Below are 22,067 nucleotides of genomic sequence, written 5' to 3' on the forward strand. Positions count from 1 at the left end.
CTACATTAATCCCATATGCCCTACCACATCCCCACCTTCCCTCAATTCTCCTCCCACCTACCTAGACTAGGGGCAATTTACAATGGCCAATTTACCTATCAACCTGCACATGTTTGGCTGTGGGAGAAAAATTGGAGCACCCGGCAGAAACCCACACGATCACAGGGAGAACTTGCCCAGAACCGAAACCAGGTCGCTGGAGCTATGAGGCTGCGGTGCTAACCACTGCGCCAACCCACAAGCACAGGTCGGGAGCACAAGTCTTCAGTACTATTGCTGGAATATTGTCAGGGCCCGTAGCCTTTGCAGTATTCTGTGCCTTCAGTTGTTTCTTGATATCACGCGGAGTGAATCGAATTGGCTGAAGACTGGCATCTGTGATGCTGGGAACTTCAGGCGGAGTTCGAGATGGATCATCAACTCGGCACTTCTGGCTGAAGATTGTTGCAAATGCTTCAGCCTTATCTTTTACACTGATGTCCTGGATTCCCCCATCATTGAGGACGGGGATATTTGTGAAGTCACCCCCTCCAGTTAGTTGTTTAATTGCCTACCACCATTCATGACTGCATGTGGCAGGACTGCAGAGCTTAGACCTGATCCATTGGTTGTAGGATCGCTTAGCTCTGTCTATCGCATGCTGCTTACGCTGCTTGGCAGTAGTCCTGTGTTGTAGCTTCACCAGGTTGACACCTCATTTTGAGGTATGCGTGTTGCTGCTCCTGGCATGCCCTCCTGCACTCTTCATTCTGCTCTCAACCTTCTCTATTCTCAGGAGAACAGCCCCAGCTTCTCCAATTTATCCACATAACTGAAGTCCCTCATCCCTGGAACCATTCTCATTTTCTGCACCCTGCCTAAAGCCTGCACATCCTTCCTAAAGTACGGTGCCCAGATTTGGGCACAATACTCCAGCCGAGGTTCAGCATAACTTCCTTTTTAAATAGGGTCAAAAACTAAAGGACAGTTCTTGCACTGGGTGACATCATCTGGGTTGAGATGGTCACCAGGCAAACTTTCTGTTGGCTCGTGAGTGAATACATTGTGTGGTGTAACATTGAGTCATACTGACGAGGAAGGTCCCCGGCTGAATCATTTAGGCTGAATTGTAGCTGATCTCAGCTGCAGTGCTGAATTGGAGTATTGCAAGTGGCATCAGTGCCCCTGGGAAAGTGGGGTGGGGTCATCAGGCATGATTGTCACTCCATTTCTACACCCTCTCTGTTTGTGCGAGCACACCAAGAAAGGTCCATCTGTGGTGCCTCCAAGGAGAGCACACTATCCAGTTTCACATGAAAAATGCAAAGATACTGAGCACACCAACTGCCCTGAATACATGTTCGAGCTTCAGCCGTGCCTTCAGAATAAGAACAACCGGGGGCAAAAATAAGATGCTTCAAGCCATCCACTGGCCATTAATAGGGCAGGGAAGTGGGGACATCAGGATGTGACACCCTAGCAGGGGGTTCTCCTCTTCAGGTCAGTGTTCCACCTACCCCTCTGTATCCAGGCTCACTCTAGCCCATTTTCCTGGGAGTTCCCTGTGCCTGGTGGTTTCCCGGGAAGGATTCTCACCAACCCGCCAATGTAAATGAGGAAACTCCATCAGCACCAGAAGAGGTGGCAAGGAGCCATAAAGGGGCTGAAGCCCCCCAAAGATCAGAATGAAGACTTCCAATGAGGGCCTCAGCCAAGACTGCAACCTTCAGCTAGTAAGTGTTTGGGGTTGACTGTGGGGAAAGGAGGCTACTACAAGCCCCTGCCTCCATTCACTGGGGGAACAGGGCTGTTAATTCCACAGGGGATCTGGGACCTGCACCGCCACCTTCCATACCACCAATACCTCCACCCCTCCCCCACCCCCAAACAACAACTTGCATGCAGCTGGGGAGGAGCAGCAAGAGGCAGGGACGGGTGAAGGGAAATCCCAGTCAGAGCAGTGCTCAGCGCCAGGCCTCATGACCCCACCTGCATTCAGATGGAATCATGGAGAAGAATTCCCTCCCCTCGTTCGCCAGAGAGTCAAATAAATTTTCCAACCCAACTGACTAACTGAAACTCGAGTTACAAAGCTGAAATAAAAATTTTGTAACCCACTGTGTCACAGTCTCCGATACGCCTTGCATTTTCTTAGTTTTAGCAACCACATGTGAAGAGCTTCTTGCTCCTGTACATTAAAACCAGGAGGAAATATAATGCAGGCATATTCTTGAAGAAGTAAAGAAGGAGAATGCAACACTGAAAGGGAATCAAATCGCAACAAAGGAAGGATGACAGGGACACATTGAACAACCTTTTCACCAGATAACTCACACTAGAGGCCTCTGCGTTGCTATGATATAATCCGGTTTTCCATTTTTGTACACCAGCCTTGCGTTTGCTTGAACCCAAGCCCATCGGTTGTCTTTGGTCAGCAATCGGAACACAGTCAGGCCACTCTCTCCTGTTTTAATCACTGGAACAGAAACAAAGTCACCGTAAGCACAGACATTCAGGCCAACCAGCAGCTTTGGAGAGGGTGCAGAGGAGATTTACTGGAATGGTACCAGGGACCAGTTATGTGAAGAGACTGGAGAAGCTGTGATTGTTCTCCTTACAGCAGAGAAGGTTAAGAGGGAATTTAATAGAGGTGTTCAAAACTATAAAGGGTTTTGATGAAGTAAATAAGGAGAAACTGTTTCCAGTGGTGGGAGCGTCAGTAACCAGAGGACATGGGTTTAAGATTATTAGCAAAAGAGCCAGAGGGGAGATGAGGAGAATTTTTTTTACACAGCGAGTTATTGTGATCTGGACTGTGCTGCCTGAAAGCAGATTCAATTCTAACTTTCAAAAGGGAATTATTTTTCTTGGTGCCTTTTCTAAAAAAAAAGTGAGAGAACACACTTTGCTAAAACAAATACAAAAGTAAAACATTATTCTTTTTAGCAAATCCTCTCAGTGGAAAAGTAGTTAAAAGATCCCAAAATCTGACAACCATTTTGAATACAATGCTTTCACGGGTATCTTCTTTTTAAGTGCCATGGCTATGTTTATTTGCTGGTAGCAGTAGTTCTGGACTAGATTTCACGTGCAGGCCGTACATGAGCATATGCACTGTCATGATCTGGCCTGGCTCTCTCAGTTCATTCCCCAATGGAAAAGCCCAGAGCCGAAAGTGCACCTGGCCCAATGTGCACATGCAAATGGGATTTAAATTAAGGAAATACAGTCTGGTATATCCTGCCATTGGAACTCTGCCACCTGTTAGGCTCAGGTGGTCAGCATTCAATGGTCAGCAGAGAGGGTGAATCACTCTCTAATGCTTGCAGGGCCTCTGCATGTCTTCCTTTTTCCCCAGCAGATGGGAATGTGTCAGGATCTTGATTCAGCATCAGTCTCTCTTCCCAGCGAGGTCTGCATGGTCATGAATCCACCCCCCACCCCCCCAACTTTCAGCATGACTCCTGACCCAGGAACCCACCTCCTGCATACTAATGACACTAGTGCTGGAAATTCAGAGGGAGTCAGGGAGCATCACTGAAGTGGGCAGAAGCCCTATTCCCATTGGAGGTACACCTAACCATAAACACCAGACCGAAGTGTTGGTATGCAAAAATAATTATAGGAAACAATTAACTGCCAGGATCGGCTAAATTGGTTTGAGAGAGAAAAAATCATAGCTCAAGGTTGTGTGAAAACAATAGAGTAAAAATCCCATTGTATCACTCCTTGCTCACGTTACCATTAAATTGTGCTATCACAAACACTTGCCATGCCGAATGACTGTTTAATTCATCAGCTGGAAACCTGAATTAATTTTTTTTTTTAAAAAGGAAAAAGGAACTCACCAAATGGTGACTATTAGCAGCTAAAATAGCCACCGAAATTTGCATCAAAAATCCCCCACATTCCAATGCATTGACAGGGAGTTAGATTTGTCTGGCCAGTCACCTCCAGAACAATGACTTGGGAAGTTTGGAGTGCATCACCTAGCCAGTCCCCATTCACAAGACAATTAAAGGAAATCTTGGGACATTAAACTGGTGGAGACAGACCACTCAAAGGTAATCATTTGAACAATGGGACTCTGGTTGAGAGAAGGGGAATTCCTAGACATGAACTAATTAAGTTGCAAGAGGGAATACACAGTGAGTCATCATGTGACAGGCCCACCATCTGTGTGTTTAAGCCGTTTTGTTTTTCTCTGCAGCAGACAAGCAACTGGACACTGATCAAAAGAGACCCAAGTGGGGTGCCTCTCTTTGTCTCTCTCTCTCACCCCCACCAATTCACCTGGCAGGTTTCAAACCCTGCCTGCTGGCCGTGATCACCTAAGTCTTGCATTGCTACAGACAGGGACCCCGTGAAGGAAATCATTTGCATTCCTGTTCTACAAGAAATTCCCAAATCTGCTGGTCACCTCTAAAACCTGGAAGCCTTAGGACCACCAAGTTCAGCCGAAAGACAACCAAGTCACCAAACCCCACAGACAGTATACCCCTTTTTATTGCTCTGGACTCTAATCTGACCAATCTATCCTTTCCCACTGTGTAACCTATTTGTGTGTGACCTTCCAGTATGTGTGTGTGTGTGAGAAAGTTGGAGCGTAGTTTGTTTATTTTACTTAGATCGGTTTAAGTACAATAATGCTGAACTCTTTCTTTGCTAAACTCGAGAAAACCTGTCCAATTGGTAAACAGTCAAACACTCACTGAATTGTCAATTACATTCACTTTAAAAAAAAGAAATAAACCCTGTTACGGTCAAATAAGGAGAGAGACAAGAGGGGAGCCCTTCAACCCCTCCTTACCTGATCATAGCAGCGCACACACGCACAATTGTCCACCCAATAAACTTAAATGGCTGAAAACTCATAGGTTTGGAGAGTGCAATTTTGCAATAAAAACAAAGTGCTGTAAATACTCAGCAGATCTGGCAGCTTCTGCGGAGAGAGAAACAGAGTTAACATTTCAGGTCTGTGACTTTTTTTCCAAGCTTACAGACCTGAAATGTTAACTCAGTTTTTCTCTCCACAGATGCTGTCAGACCTGCTGAGTATTTACATCACTTTCTGTTTTATTTCAGTTTTCCAGCATCCGCAGTATTTTGATTTTATTTTATCGCATTTTTGCAAGTTTCCCTCCCAATATTTTTTCGTGTCAAACACATATGTCTGGATTTTAGGATTGGATGCATTTCCAATGGGGATAGTGCTTCTGCCCATTACAGCGATGCTTCCCGACTCCCTCTGATGGAATACTTTACTCACTGATGCAGTCTTGATAAATCTCAGATAAATTAATAGGACAACTTCTTGACTTAAATAAAACCAGGAAATGATCTTGGGCAATCAAAGCCTGCCCTGTCAGAATGCCAAATCTACAATTAGTGTATGCAGTTCACTAACACAGTGAGCCAAAACTAACTATCTAACAGGGCATTTTCTCCTCCAGGAGATTTAAACCAACATTGAGAAAGGGATTTTAAGGGTGGGTACATTACATTGTGAAGAACGAAACTAGGGCCCTGATGAGAAATTCACTGAGGACCTAAATGGGCACAACTTACAAATAGTTTACATAAAATGATAAACCAACTGGGAATCCTCTAATGATCCAAATGTAAATTTATTTATTTAGAGATACAACACTGAAACAGGCCCTTCGGCCCACCGAATCTGTGCCGACCAACAACCACCCATTTATACTAACCCTACGTTAACGCCATATTCTCTACCACATCCCCACCATTCTCCTACCACCTGCCTACACGAGGGGCAATTTACAATGGCTAATTTACCTATCAACCTGCAATTCTTTGGCTGTGGGAGGAAACCAGAGCACCCGGTGGAAACCCACACAGACACAGGGAGAGCTTGCAAACTCCGCACAGGCAGTACCCAGAACTGAACCCGGGTCGCTGGAGCTGTGCGGCTGCAGTGCTAACCACTGCACCACTGTGCCGCCCTTGGTCATTAAATATCGAAACAGCGGCAACATAAGCTCAAATAAAACTAAATTTAAAGCCAACAGTGAAGAGATGCTAAAGATGTGGAGGACATTTCATGAGATAGGAAAGATTTGACTTAGATTAAAACTACACAAACTCCTTTCAGTTAGTACTATTAATCACCTCCCCTACCCCACATCCCCATGTGTCAGTGTGGTTCAGTAGATGACATTCTCTCCTATAAAAGTTACATCTTCAGGCTCCAGGACTTGAGCACATTATCTAAGCTAACAACTCATTGCATTACCAGAGCTCCCATTATTAAAAAGAAAGGCTTGCATTTATATAGCACCGTTGATGACCTCAGGATGTCCCAAAGTACTTTACAGCCACTGAAGTACTTCTGAAGTGTAGTCACTGTTGTTATATAGAAAATTTGGCAGCCAATTGGTGCACAACAAGAACCCACAAACAGCAATGTGATAATGACCAGATGATCTGTTTATTGTGATGTTGATTGAGGGATAAATGTTAGCCAGGACATCAGGGAGAACTCACTTGGTCTTCGAAATATAGTGTCACGGGATCTTTTATATCCATCCGAAAGGGTAGATGGGGTCTCAGTTTAACACCTCATTGAAAGATGGCCCCTCCAACACTGCAGCATCAGTCTAGAATTTTGTGCTCAACTCTCTAGAGTGGAACTTGAACACACAACCTTCTAACTCAGAGACAAGAGCACTATCAATTAAGCCTGTGCCCTCATGCAGGTGGACATCAAAGATCCTATGGCATCATTTGAAGAAGACAGCGTTCTCCTGATGTCCTGGCCGCTACCAAAAATAAGTTAACTGGTCATTCATCTCATTTGCTGTTTGCGAGCTTTGCTGTGTGCAAACTGGCTGCAATGTTCGTCGATACTGTGACAGCCACCAGACTGCATAAGTAATTCACTGGTTGTGAAGTACTTTGGAACAACCAGAGGAGGTGGCAATGCGCTATATAATAATGCAAGTTCATGCTTGCTTAGAGGATGCTCTGCAGGAATTAATCAAAGCAGTGATTGCTGGGGATGGGGGACACTGATGTCATCTTTCAATAACCAGTCCATCAATCAGGATGTGTCCAGGTGCAGCTGCAACTTTTGTTTCTCCAGCTTTGACAGTAGATCCCTGCTGAGAGACAGTGGAATCCCAATTCTTCCTGTTGCCATGAAGTTGGGGAACAATGGTTTGTGGGGCTAATAAGGGGTTGCCAGTAGGACTCTTGCTCTGTAAGCTCACATCTACCAGACTACTCGCGGGTTCAGAGAAAATAGAGGAAAAACACACAATTGTGGCCAGGGGTAGAAGCTGACATGGGCTCTGTCCTCAGCAAATCCTAAAAATATTCTGAATTAATTGTGGCTGGATTTTCCACTCGTCAGGGTGGACTGTGAGACCATTGCTGGGATGTGCTGCCTGAAAGGGTGGTGGAAAGAGATTCAATAGCAACTTACCAAAAAAGAATTGGACACTTGGAAGGGAGAAAAAAATTGCAGGGCTAGGGGAAACAGCAAAGAAGTGGGATTAATTGGACAGCTCTTCCGAGAGATGGCACGGGCATGATGGGCTGAATGGTCTTCTTCTGTACTATATAATTCTACATTATCTACCTCAACTAAATGTCAAGCTAATCATTTTGTTACTCAGGTGTCAGTGTAGTAGGAGGCTTGCATCTCAACAAAGATGAGCAGATAGCACTCCCTTCCCCACTTGATGCAACAATGCTGTCCGGCCACACAAGTACTGGCTCTCTTCTTTTGGTCTTTGATTGAGACAGCAAATAACCTTGGAAAAGGTTTCAGCAGCTTTACATCCTCATGTGAACAAATCCAGCCAATGTGCCTGGTGACACAACATCCTCACCCGATCAGACGTTTGTTGGAGTCCAGCTCCTTGCAGGCAGATAAGAATGTTCTAAAATGAGCTCTTGACAAGATTCTAATCTATTCTGTAATGGCTGGGACGTTATCTCTCCCTGATTCTGCCAAGTCACTGTTTGTTTAATTCAGCCTGTTGAATCAATCGAGCAGTACATTCGATGATTTCCCAGTAAACTGCTTGGGGAAGGGCATCAGATTTTCCCATTTCTTCAAATCCTTCCCTACCAAGGGACTCAATACGGATATTTCACAGCAGGACCGCCCAAGAAAAATGGTGCTAACAGAAGGTAAGACTTTTACAAGTGCAGGTCACTTGCCTGTCTCTCAGAGTCGGGCTAAGGCGCAAACTGGAGTTTTCCACCCAGCATAGAAAGCGTACTTTAGCTGGGCCGCAGCTGTCCCTTTGGCACTGCCCCATGCAATACATTGTCTGTTAGGTGGAAAATTCCAATTGGTGCCACAGCCTCTTGTGCTGATGCTGGTTTGTTTAGCCTAGTTTTCTCATTCTCGAAATACCCATTGAAGGAACATAGCACTGGTCACTGGAGTTACGATAGGACTTCGATTTTCTTTATATGTGTTTGCCCTTATTTTTGGCATATCATTATATTAATTGCCTCCAAAAGACCTTAAAAAGAAACAAAAGCTTATGAACAAAATATTTAATATAGTGTCTAATTAGCTTTTTCTTTTAGAGCAGACACTTGAGTTTGGGAAACACGAACTTGCACAATGGGCTGAACTTTACCGACTCCCTGGTGACGGAAACCGAGGTGGGAGGGGAGCAGTGTGCCACTAAAATAGCGGGGACCAGATTGGGATGTCTCCCCTCACTGTTCCACCATCAGGGAATTTTCCCAGCGGGAGGTGGTTTGGCTCCACGCTCCACGGAGGCGGGCAGTCATTTTCCAGAGCTGCCGGCATTCTGCCGACAGCGAAGTGGCAACCTGCCATGTAGGGAGACCGCCAGCTTCATGGAGGCGACCTTCCTGCATCAGCCTGGGGGGGGCATTGGAGCTGCAGGATTCATGGCCCAAAGAGGGGGCAACTGGTATGGCAGGCCGCACCTGTGGCCCAACCATCTCCCCTGAGGGGCTTTCCCTGCAATTGGCCTGAAAATTGCCGAGCAGGTCCTGCTGCTGGCAAGTGCGGGTTTGGGACCTGCTTTTCATCCTGACGTTGGGGTTCCAAAGCCAGCAGTGAAATTCAGCCAAAGGGGTCAGATCCTGGAGTTTCTCCTTTGTGAGAACAGGAAACCAGATGTGGCACTGCCCATCTGCAGCATTTCAGTGACATCTCTGCTGTGTGCGCTGTTCAGAGTGCAAACACACCAATGATTTAGGAGTGGTGGGACAGCCTCACTGTTTCAGCTCGATGTTGACCTTTTGTTGCATCCCAGCGTTGGAGTGGCTCTGCTTGCTGCCACTGGGCAGTGTTGTTGTGGCTTCAGTGTTTTCCTATGTGGAAAGACTGAATAGGCTGGGGCTCTTTTCGCTAGAAAATAGGAGGGGTGACCGAATAGATGTCTTTAAAATTATGAAAGGGTTTGATAGGTAGACATGGTAGACGTGCCCACTTGTGGGGGAGACCAAAACTAAATGCCATAAATATGAAATAGTCTTTAATAAATCCAATAAAGGAGAAGCACCTCTACCTAGAAAATGGTGAGAATGTGGGGCTTTCTACCACAGTGAATAGTTGAGGTGAATAGTATTGATACATTTAAGGGGAAGTTGGATAAATACATGAGGGAGAAAGGAATAGAAGGTTATGCTGATAGGGTGAGATGAAGTAGGGGTGGAAGGAGGCTCCTGTGGAGCATAAAGACCACACGGAGCAGCTGGGTTGAATGGCCTGTGTCTGTACTCTATATTCTTTGTAATTCTATGAAAACTATTCTGTGCAATTTCCATCAACGTGCTGGCAGTCTAAGGACAGAACAGCAACAGAAAGAGCTGCCACAGTCAAATTAACAACATTTGGAGGGCCCAGAGGGGGGAGATTTTCTATGGGTTCTATGTGTTAGCGGCATCATAAACACAGCAGCAAGATTTCCTATGTTGGCTATTTGGAAAGAAATTGAAAGGTTAATTATAATTCCTGTAAAACAGCTACCAACGGAGTTTTTCCCTTCCCTTAGAGTAAGTTCCATGGATAACAGATGTCCAAACCAGAATGGTTGATACAGTTCCTATTACGTATAACTGGGTGACTTCATGATTAGTTGAAGTGAGAATGTATATACCAGGAGAAGTAGCAGAAAAAAACAGATCTATTTAAATTTTTAAAGAGATTCCAATTGGTTCCCTATTGATTGACTTCAGTCTGACACTCCCAATACCTGGGGCAAAGGTTAAAGCCACTAATATAGATTTATGAGAGTAAGTTCCATTTATTGTACAACTAGTGCTGAAGATCTGAAGCTGTTAGAGAATCAAGACTTTAACAATCAAGTTATGAAAACAAAAAGCCAAAGAGTAGCAGTTACATACATAAGGTATGATTAAAGAGTGACAGTTACAGGTAATATCTATGATTAAAAGGTAGCCTCCATTTTAAAACTCTCATCCTTGTTTTCAAATTGCTCCATGGCCTCACCCCCTCCCTATCTCTGTAATCTCCTCCAGCTTCGCAACCCTCCGAGATATCGGCGCTCCTGTAATTCCGGCCTCTTGTTCATCCCCAATTTTAATTGCTCCGCCATTGGTGGCCATGCCTTCAGCTGCCTGGGCTCCAAGCTTTGGAATTCCCTCCTTAAACCCCCTACACCTTTCTAACTCTCTCTGCTCCTTTAAGATGTTCTTTAAAACTTTCCTCTCTGACCAAGCTTTGAGTCATCTGCTCTGATAGTTCCTTCTGTGGCTTGGTGTCAAATTTTGTGTGCCAATCCTCTTGGGAAACACTTTGGGATGTTAAAAGTGCTATATAAATACAAGTTGTTGGTGTTATATAAATTGTATGATGTACGATTGTGCAACTTCCCGAAGTGGAAGAACGGACACATTCAATGCCACGGGTCTTCATTAGACTGGCAAATTAGGTTCAGAGATAGGTCAATAGAGATGCAGTGGCAGACATTTAAGGGGATATTTCAGAATAGACAGAATAGATACATTCCAACGAGAAAGAAAAATTCCAAGAGGAGGACCCACTATCCATGGTTAACTAAAAAAGTTAAAGAAAGTATCAAACTTAAAGAAAAGGCATATAATTGTGCAAAGATGGGTGGCAGGTCAGAAGATTGGACAGAATATAAAAAACAGCAAAGAATGACTAAAAGATTCATAAGGAGGGAAAAATTAGAGTACGTGAGCAGGATAGCTAGAAATATAAAAACAGATAGCAAGAGTTTCCATAGATATTTTAAAAAGAGAAACAAAGTGAGCATTGGTCCTATAGAGTGAGTCTTGAGAATTAATAATGGAAAATAAGGAGATGGCAGATGAACTGAACAAGTATTTTGCACTGCTCTTCACTGTAGAGGATGCTATAGCAGATACAAATAACATCCCAGAAATAGCTGTAAATCAGGAAATGGAAGGGTGGGAGGAACTCAAAAAAATTACAATCACCAGAGAAGTGGTACTGAGCAAATTGTTGAAGCTGCAGGCTGACAAGTCCCCGGGTCCTGATGGACTTCATCCTAAGCTCTTAAAAGAAGTGGCGAGTGAGATAGTTGATGCGTTAGTTTTAATTTTCCAAAATTCTCTAGATTCAGGGAAGGTTCCATTAGATTGGAAAATAGTGAATGTAACTCCTTTGTTCAAAAAGGGAGGCGGACAGAAAGCAGGAAACTATAGGTTAGTTAGCTTAATATCTGTCATAGGGAAAAGGTTAGAAGCTATTATTAAAGACATTATAACAGGTCACTTAGAAAAGTTCAAGCTAATCAGGCAGAGTCAACATGGTTTTGTGAAAGGGAAATCGTGTTTAACCAATTTATTGGAGCTCTTTGAAGAAGTAATATGTGCTGTTGATAAAGGGGAACCAGTGGATGCACTGTACTTAGATTTCCAGAAGGCATTTGATAAGGTGCCACATCAAAGGTTATTGCAGAAAATAAAAGCTCATGGTGTAGGGGCTAACATATTGGCATGGATAAAAAATTGACTAGCTAACAGGAAACAGAGAGTAGGCATAAATGGGTCAGTTTCTGGTTGGCAAGATGTAATGAGTGGTGTGCCGAAGGGATCAGTGCTGAGGCCTCAACCTTTTACTTATATAAATGACTTGGATGAAGGGATCGAAGGTATGGTTGCTAAATTTGTTGACACAAAGATAGGTAGAAAAGTAAGTTGTGAAGAGGACATAAGGAGGCTACAAAGGGATATAGATAGGTCAAGTGTGTGGGCAAAAATCTGGCAAATGGAGTATAATGTGGGAAAATGTGAAATTGTCCATTTTGGCAGGAAGAATAAAAAAGAAGCATATTATCTAAATGGTGAGAGATTGCAGAGCTCTGAGATACAGAGGGATCTCGATGTCCTAGTGGATGAATCACAAACGGTTAGTATGCAGGTACAGCAAATAATTGAGAAAGTTAATAGAATGTTATCATTTATTGCGAGGGGAATTGAATACAAAAGTAGGGAGGTTATGCTGCAGTTATACAAGGCATTGGTGAGACCACATCGAGAGTACTGTGTACAGTATTGTTCTCCTTCTTTAAGGAAGGATGTAAATGCGTTGGAAGCAGTTCAGAGAAGGTTTACTCGACTAATACCTGGAATGGGCAGGTTGTCTTATGAGGAAAGGTTGGACAGGTTAGGCTTGTATCCGCTGGAGTTTAGAAGAATAAGAGGCAACTTGATTGAAACATGAGGGGTCTTGATAAGGTGGTTGTGGTAAGAATGTTCCCCTTTGTGGGAGAATCTAGAACTAGGGGCTATTGTTTAAAAATAAGGGGTCGCCCATTTAAGACAGAGATGAGGAGAATTTTTTTCTCTCAGAGGATCGTGAGTCTTTGGAACGATCTTCCTCAAAAGGCAGTGGAAGCAGAGTCTTTAATATTTTTAAGGCCGAGGTAGATAGATTCTTGATAAGCAAGGCGGTGAAAAGTTATCAAGGGTAGGTGGGAATGTGGAGATGAGGATACAATCAGATCAGCCATGATCTTGTTGAATAGCAGAGCAGGCTTGAGGGGCCGAGTGGCCTGTTCCTGCTCCTAATTCATATGTTCATATGTTTAAACCCACCAGTGCAGAGTGGAGCACTCCCTACTGCCCAGTGAAGTGGTTTGGATGAAGCCAATATTGGGTCTAATTTTCTACTAACTATTGGGGAATGGGAATTTGGATTATTCTGTGATGTGCATTTTCTGCACAGCTACTGTTCTCCAATTATCAACAACATGGGACTGAATCTGAGAGCCAGACAGTTATTGAGTTCACCCATCTACCAATCAGTATCCCATGTCCTCCACCTCCTGTTAACCAACTTCAGCAGGTCAACCTTGTACAAACCACATCAGGACTCTTACCCCAACCTAATTCCACACAGTACATCAAAGTAATGCAGATGCTGGCAATCTGAAACAACAACAAAAAAAGATGCAGTGTGTTTTTCCCAATTCTCCATGCTCTGTTCATTTTTTTCATATCGTTGATATGTAATTTTTCCAATTTCGACAAAGGATCCACACCTGAAACACTAACTCCTCAGTTTTGTCCACAGGTACTGCCTGATCTACTGCGGGTTCCCAACATTTTCAGTTCTTGTTCCATATGGAACATCCCACGATACACAGACAACCTAATTTTCATCATTCAGTCTCCTCTGGAAAGCATTAAGATTATTTGTTTCACTTAAGCACAGACATCAGTCCTGGATTTACCTCATTCTCAGATTACTACCTTGGCTGCCAATCATCCAGCAATTGACTGATCAAATTTGCATTCAAAATGGTATCACCACTGCAATGTTTTATCAACACATACCTTCATTCACTGCAGAGTGTGCCTCCATCAGCTAGACTGACAAAGGTTAGCTTATAAAATTATTAAATATATTTTATTTCCCTGCTCTCCCTTGACTGTGATTTCCACCCCTCTCCCCCATCTCTTCTGAAATCATTGACTCATACCGGGTCACAGTTTATATAGGATACAGATGTCCTTTGGTACCTCCCACAGTATCCATTATTCATATTTGACACCTAGGCAGTGAACTTTGCAAGCATTCAATTCTAGGAGCCAGTGCAGGCAACTCTTGTTCTCACCAAAAAGCCACAAGTCCATACATTCCAGTACAGATCAGCAAAAGTGATGATAGCATTGTGGAAGGGGTAAAAACAGCCAAGTATCCCAGAGACACACTGCAATAGAAATGATGATGGAGGTGCTACAATTAACCTCCATCAGCCAACAGCAATGGATCAGGAATTGGACCTTAAACCAATGTAGTTTATATGGTTCAGTTCCGCACTGCACAATGTATCTACAAAGCAATATCCTATTTTAGCTCCCATCATCAGCATCACGTACTCCCAAGTCAGGTACAGTGCAGAGCTATCTTTACTTCGCCTTAAAATTATCTCTTAACCACAACATCCAAAGAACTTCTAGGACGCCTAGGCCAGTCTTAGGGAAGTTAGGTGCACAGTAGAACTCCCTCTACTCTACCTCACCAATCTGTCCATTGTCTAATCGCAGAGAGCGTTCTTTGCATTTGTTTTTTAGTGTCAACTGAGGTCAAAGAAGCTGCAATTTTGCTTTGTGCCCCCCATGCACCAGTTAAGGCCATCATATACTATCAGCCTAGCCTGGATTCAAATCCAAATCCCAGAGGCAGACAGCATCACTGTCAGTCCTTAAAAAACCCAGCTCCGACGGAGAGGAAGAACGTGGATTTGTGCCGGTAAATCCATTTGTAAGTTTGCTTCCCATTGCCAAAATTTAATCTGGAGGCTTGGTTGCAGCACTGGCAGAGCCTGTGAAAAGGCTGCTGACTCTTCCTCAGCCTAAAGAAGGCACCTGGGGTTTGATATCTGGGAAGGTTGCAGGGGGCAGCATTTTATTTTACTGGCATTAAACATTTCTCGCAGCAGGTCACCAGTGAACAGCTGCACATAGCCAACGATACAACGCGCCTGGATAGCTGTTGCGTGAATTCAAAACATTGGTGGGAATTTAATTTGCTGTTTTCTGAAAAGAGAGAAAAATGGCAGCTTTGATTCCTCCCCATCTGGTCTCTACTCGGCTGTCACACTGCCCAGACTTGAATCTTGAAACCTGTTTGCAGTCCAATCTCATAAATCAGCCAAAGCGATTTATGGGAAGTTGTTTGTTTTTGTTGGCAGGGGTTTTGCAATCATCCTTCAGTTTCCAAGCTGTTCCCTCTACTCTCCTGCATCCCAAATAAAACCTGTGGAGCAAAACTCTCTACCTTACACTGAGTTGGCACACTGACCTACCGTGCTGCATTTTTGCTGGGATGCGGAGGTGGGACCAGAGGCGGGCGAACCTGCAAATTCCCACTTCCAGCCGGTGTGCTGATCTGCTGCTATGGTCCCACCTCTGGGCTATTGTGGGCACTTGTCAAAAGGCGTCTGGAATTTTCTAGATGACAGGCAGGCCCACCCACTGAAGCCAGCCAATGAACTGAGATGGCTTCCTAATGGCAGAATGGGGTTGGGGGGGTGGGGGGGGAGCAGGGGCAGACTGCGATGCCTCATCGAATTTAACCTCTGGGCCCCCTGCACAGCCACAATCGCCAGAGAGCCACGGCTGTGGCCAGAGGCCATCTGTCAAGAGGCTCCCCCTCCACATTGACGCTATAGCCACCTTCTAATTTTAGACCTACAAAAAGTCTTCAGAGGGCACCACCATCTTGAGGCTCCCTCTCACTCTCCAACCTATCTCGGCAGCTGACGGTGGGGCTGCCAATTTTGATTGCTGGAGAGCCTCCTATTGGCCCTCCAGACTTGGGTGCCCACCCGCCATCCTTTATTGGACAGGGCTCCTGGAGTGGTGGCCTCTTTCAAAATTGCCCTCTGGATCCCGCTGCCGGCATTTCCGGAATGCCGACCCGCATTTCATTTTCAGAATGAAAATGAAGCCCCTTCATTTCTGGGACCAAGTGCAGCCTCTTTGCCTGATGGCTATGAAAGCTGTGATGTGGAATGGGTTTGGCAGAGTCTCAATTCAGTTGTTGTTGTGAATGGGCCAGCTGTATAAAATGGCACACATTTGGCACAAATGGGCAATCAGATACACAGGGAGATTTCTATTGAAGTCACATAGAAATTACAGCACCAAAACCAGCCATTCCGGCTAACTGCTCCGTGCTGGTGTTTATGCTCCTGTCAGGCAAACCCCCCACCTGCCAAGACTGAGGCACAGATGATTTCAGCACATGAAAATTAAAACTTATAAATGGAAAACCCTGACTGGAAGGACATATGCATAGTACCAACAGTGTTGGAACAAAAGAGACCCAGTTGTTACTTCCCCAATACACAGAAGAAGTGGTCAGACCAGTTTTAGTCACATGACTCGCTGGCTGTTGAGATTTGAACTTCCAACAAAGGATTCGAACTCAGAAAATCCTGGCTCCTGGTTTGAGAAGACCTCTCCTCTCCTGCCTGCTCATCTCTCAGGGAACTGAAACCATTGAAGACACGTTAACTCGGAGAAAAAAATCTCCTACGTGAACAAGGTTTAAGAAGAATACTGGGCCCCAACAAAACGCACGACCATATCTTCAATCAAGGACTACAGCGAGCTCGAGAAACAGTAACAAGATATTGCCTCAGAGTGTTCTATTTATCTTTTCTTCTGCCCTTTTCTGTCCCTATTTGCATGTATGTATCATGTCTGCATGCTAGCATGGGCGCGTCGTATATCCGGAGGCGTTAACCGTATTAGAGTTTAAGTTTAAGGTTGAATAAATTTCATCTTTCTTCTTCAAACCAAAGAAAGTCTGTTTGTGCTCATTTCTTTGCCTTATGATTGGAAAGTTGTGAACGAGGATTCACAAAGGGGTTGCGCAAAACACAGTGTGTTTAAAATTAAACCCTGTTACAGTAAGACCAGGAGAAGACAGTAACGGACAGTAAACTCCTTTCGCACCTGGTCTTAACACTCCACACGAGCCTCCTCCCATCCCTACCTCATCTCACCCTATCAGAATATCCTTCTATTTTTTTCCTCCCTCCTGTACTTATCCAGTTTCCCCATAAGTCTATCTATACTATTCTCTTCAACCACTCCCTGTGGCAGCGGGTTCCATATTCCCATCACCCTCTGCGTGAAGAGGTTTCTCCTGAATTCCCTATTGGATTTATTTGTGATTATCTCACATTTATGACACTTAGTTTGAAACTTCCCCAAAAGTGGAAACATCTTCTCCCTGTCTACCCTTGCATAATTTAAAAACCTCTATTAGATCACCATCCCTCAGCTTTCACTTATCTAGAGAACAGATTCCCAGCCTGCTCAGTCTTTCTCGGTAGCTACAGGTTGAGTTACAACACATTATCGAAGTAATGTCGAATGAGCTTTACTCGGCCTCTAAAAAAAGCTATACCTGACCTTGGAGTGCTCATCGAGTAGTGTAAAGGGAACTTTACTCTGGATTAAAGCTCTGTGTGACCTGACAATGCTTATTGCTGATATTGGTTGTCAAAAGTGGAGGAAGGGAAACCATGTCCCAGGCCTCATCCTGATCTGCACAAAAAATATAAGCAAGAAACAAAGTGGAGCAAAATCCATGCAATGGAACACAGTTTTATCTCGAACAAGAACATGCAGTTATATATGGAAAAATCTCTCAAGGTGCTTCACAGAGGCATAACCAGACAAAGCAGAAGTTGAGAGAGATATTAGAAGGAGTGAACAAAAACTTAATCAGAGGTGGGTTTTAATGAGGGCCTTAAATGGAGGAGAGGTAGAGGAATATAGAGAGGGAATTCCAGAGCATGGGGGTACATAGCTGAAGGCACAGAAGCCAATGGTGGGGAAAAGAGAACAGGGGAACACACCAAGGCCAGAATTAGAGGGATGGAGAGTTCAGGAGTGTGAAATTATACATTTTGGTAGGAGAGGCAATGTAATAATAAAATAAAAGGGTACAGTTCTAAATGGGGTGCAGGAGTAGAGGCACCTGGGGGTATATGCGCACAAATCATTGGAAGTTGCAGGGCAGGTTCAGTAAGCGGTTAATAAAGCAGATGGGATCCTGGGCTGTATAAACAGGCATAGAGTGCAAAATAAAATATGATGAACCTTTATAAAACTGGTTTGACCTCAACTGGAGGATTGTGTCCAATTCTGGGTACTGCACTTTCAGCAGGATGTGAAGGCATTAGAGAGGGTGCAGAAAAGATGCACAAAGTTAGCTCCAGGGATGAGGAACTTCAGTTACGTGGGATAGATTGAAGAAGCTGGGTCTGTTCTCCTTAGAGGAGAGAAGAATAAGAGGAGATTTGATAGAGGTGTTCAAAATCATGACGGGTCTGGACAGAGTAGATGGGGAAAAACTGCTGGCAGAAGGATCCAGAACCAGAGGACACCGATTTCAGGTGATTGGCAAAAGAAGCAACAGTGACATGAGGAAAACCTTTCTTTTGCAGTGAGTATTTAGGACCTGGAATGCACTGCCTGAGAGCGTGGTGGAAGCAGATCCAATTATGTCCGTCAAAAGCGAATGGGATAATCATCTGAAGAGAAAAATATTGCAGGAATACGGGGAAAAGGCAGGGAGGCGAGACTAGCTGAGTTGCACATGCAGAGAGCCAGCACTGACTCAACAGGTTGAATGGAGTGGAGGAGGCAATGGAGATATGGAAAAGCAAGGCTATGAAGGGATTTAAACATGAGAATGAAAGTTTTAAATTTGAGGCACGAGGGAGAGGGAACCAATGTAGGTTCGGAAGAAGAGAGGTGATAGTTAAACAAGTCTTGTTATTCTTTCACGGGATGTGAGTGTCGCTGGCTAGGCCAGCATTTATTGCCCATCCCTATTTGCCCTTGAGAAGATTGTGGTGAGCTGCCTTCTTGAACCGCTGCAGTCCATGTGGGGTAGGTACACCCACAGTGCTGTTAGGAAGGGAGTTCCAGGATTTTGACCCACCGACAGTGAAGGAACGGTGATATAATTCCAATTCAACATGGTGTGTGGCTTGGAGGGGAACTTGCAGGTGGAGGTGTTCCCATGCATCTGCTGCCCTTGTCCTTCACGGTGGTAGAAGACATGTGTTTGGAAGGTGCTGTCGAAGGAGCCTTGGTGAGTTGCTGCAGTGCATCTTGTAGATGGTACACACTGCTACTGTGCGTCGGTGGTGGAGGGAGTGAATGTTGAAGGTGGTAGATGGGGTGCCAATCAAGCAGGCTGCTTTGTCCTGGATAGTGTCGAGCTTCATGAGTGATATTGGAGCTGCACTCATCCAGGCAAGTGTTCCATCACACTCCTGACTTGTGCCTTGTAGATGGTGGACAGGATTTGGGGAGTCAGGAGGTGAGTTATCGCCACAGAATTCCCAGCCTCTGATCTGCTCTTGTAGCCGCAGTATTTATGTGGCTGGTCCAGTTAAGTTTCTCGTCAATGGTAACCCCCAGAATGTTGATAGTGGAGGATTCAGTGATGGTAATGCCATTGATGGTTAGATTCTCTCTTGTTGGAATGGTCATTGCATGGCACTTATGTGGGGCGAATGTTATTTGCCACTTATCAGCCCAAGCCTTGATGTGTGACAGAATATACAGGAAGCAGAGTTTTGGATGAGCTGGTTTACAGAGGATGGAGAATGGGAGGCTGGCCAGGGGATTATTGAAGCATTTGAGACTGGTGTTGGCAAAGAACAGATGATGCTTTCAACAACAGATGGCTTGTCACTGCAGCAGAAATGAACATGCTAAAGAGGTGGAAATAGACGGGCTTCATGATGGAAAACACATGGGGTTGGAAGCTCACTTTGGAGATGAGCAGGATGCCAAAATTGCTAACAGTATGGTTCGGCCTAAGACAGTGGGAAATGGAACAGGGAGCAATGGTATGGAGTTTGTGAGGAGTGTCCATAGACTATTACTCCAATCTTCGTAATGTTTAACTAGGAGAAAACTAAGGTTCATCCAGGACTAGATACTGTACAAAAAATCTGACAATGCAGAGGCAGTGGAATGACTGAGAGACGGTGAAGAGGTCATCAGTGTACACACGGAATCTGACTTCACAACTGCGAATGATGTTGCCAGCAAAGCAGCATGTAGTTGAGGAAGAGGAAGGGGCCTAAGGAAAGATCCTTGGAACACTCCAGAGGCGACAGTGCAGGAGTGGGAAGAGAAGCTATTGCTAGTGATGCTCTGGTCACGATCGGATAAGCAAGAGTGAAAACTAAGCAAGGGCAATCGTATGAGCTGGACAATGGAGGAAAGGGATAGAGGAGGATGGTGTGGTCAACTATGTCAAAGGTTTGCAGAGCGGTCGAGAAGGAATAATGCACGTCAATCACAGTCACAGAGCATGTCACCTGTGACTTTGATTAGAACGATTTCAGTTATGTGACAGGGATGGAAACCTGACTGGAGAGATTCAAACTCCAGTTCAGATACCGCTACATACAAGCAGCCTGTTAATACACACTGTGAAGAAGCAGCTTGCATAATGTGCTCATCTGCAAAGTTCAAAGGTCTTTCAAATACTTGTTCTAAATTGAAAAACTGGGCTGATGTATCAAGTCCCATAGTGCAGCCACCTAACTAATTTGAAATGAGAAGCTAAATGAGGAAGTCATGATTAGGTGCACAAAGCATGAAAACTGTCAGAGGAAGAGAAGAGGCAGTGTGGAGTGCTGAGCTTTGGGTCTTCGGAAAAAAAGTTGGAATGAGAAGAGAGTTCTGAGTCTTGATTTGAACACAGTGTGGGTGCAGGTGGAGCAGGGAGAGGCAACTGGCCCCAGAGCTGCCGGGTTAAGAAGGAAATTCACTGTATTAGTCAACACCTTTGGAAAGAGGCAGCAGAAAGTTGGGTAAAACATAGCAACAGGAAGAGGCTATTCAGCCCCTCGAGCCTGTTCTGCCATTCAATGAGATTTTGGCCAATCTTCCCCAACGTACATAAGCTGTGCTTAACTTTCTTGGATACAAGGCTGTTTTGGGCATTTCAAATATTTTTCTAATTACACATTCTAATTATGCCATAGAGTAATGTTGCACACACTGCAGCTGCTAACTGTTACACTGTGTAACAGGCTCACTCTAAGCTTCCCCGTCAGAGTGACATAAGAACATAAGAAATAGGAGTTGCAGTTGGCCATTTGAGCCTTCAGGCCTGCTCCACCATTCAATAAGATCATGGCTGATCTTCTACCTCAACCCTACTTTTCTGACCTATCCCCATATCCCTTAATTCCCTGAGTACCCAAAAATCTATCGATCTCTGTCTTGAATAAACTCAACGACCGAACAGCCCTCAGGGGAGAGAATTCCAAAGATTTACAACCCTCTGAGTGAAGAAATTTCTCCTCATCTTAGTTGTAAATGGTTGATCCCTGAGACGTGACCCCGTACTCTACATTCCCCAGCCAGGGGAAACATTTTCTCAACATCTACCTTGTCAGGCCCCTTAAGAATTTTATATGTTTCAATGAGATCACCTCTCATTCTTCTAAATTCCAGGGAATATAGGGCTAGTCAATGCAATCTCTCCTCAGGACAATCCCCTCATCCCAGGAATCAATTTAGTGAATTTTTGTTGCATTCCCTCTAAGGCAAGTATCTCCTTCCTTAGGTAAGGAGGCCAAAACTGAACACAATTCTCCAGGTGTGTCCTCATCAATGCCCTGATGATTAATCCCAATGACACCCAGATACATTTCCTCTACACGCCCACAGAAGTGCTGCAGTATTGATTAGATACGATTCCTGTGGAAACATTATAACAAAAGAAGAGTGATGATGAAAGCAGAGGGTAGAAATGCCGGAATCCTAGAAAAGACAGGTTAATATTTCAGGCTCGGATCCTTCATCTGAACTCACTTCATCTGAATTATTAACTTCTCTTCACGGCTGCTGACAGATCCACTGGGCACTTGCTGCAGTTTACTTTTCTGTCTTTATCTTTAGTGATGATTAAAGCAAATAGTTTTGTTGCAGAAAAACAAAATTTGCCAAAAATCAAGAAAGCAGTTGCAGCACCCTGAGTTCACTGACTCCACATCTATAATCTCATCACACTGCTTCCCATCGGACTGCAGGCTTTACCCATGACTTCTTCTCTG

The 22,067-nt window shown here is 44.5% G+C and overlaps 1 protein-coding gene across 1 annotated transcript in view; it reads right to left on the minus strand.

Moving 5' to 3' along the window:
- ahr1b (aryl hydrocarbon receptor 1b) overlaps positions 1-22,067 on the minus strand; it is a 189,926-nt gene that overhangs the window by 19,108 nt on the left and 148,751 nt on the right. Inside the window, exon 10 of the mRNA XM_068035885.1 lies at positions 2,314-2,455. Within this exon, the coding sequence (XP_067891986.1) occupies positions 2,314-2,455 (142 nt within the window). The remainder of the gene's footprint in view (positions 1-2,313; positions 2,456-22,067) is intronic.

This window comes from Heterodontus francisci, chromosome 7 (genome assembly GCF_036365525.1).
Source record: "Heterodontus francisci isolate sHetFra1 chromosome 7, sHetFra1.hap1, whole genome shotgun sequence".
In the NCBI taxonomy this organism is placed as follows: Eukaryota; Metazoa; Chordata; class Chondrichthyes; order Heterodontiformes; family Heterodontidae; genus Heterodontus; species Heterodontus francisci.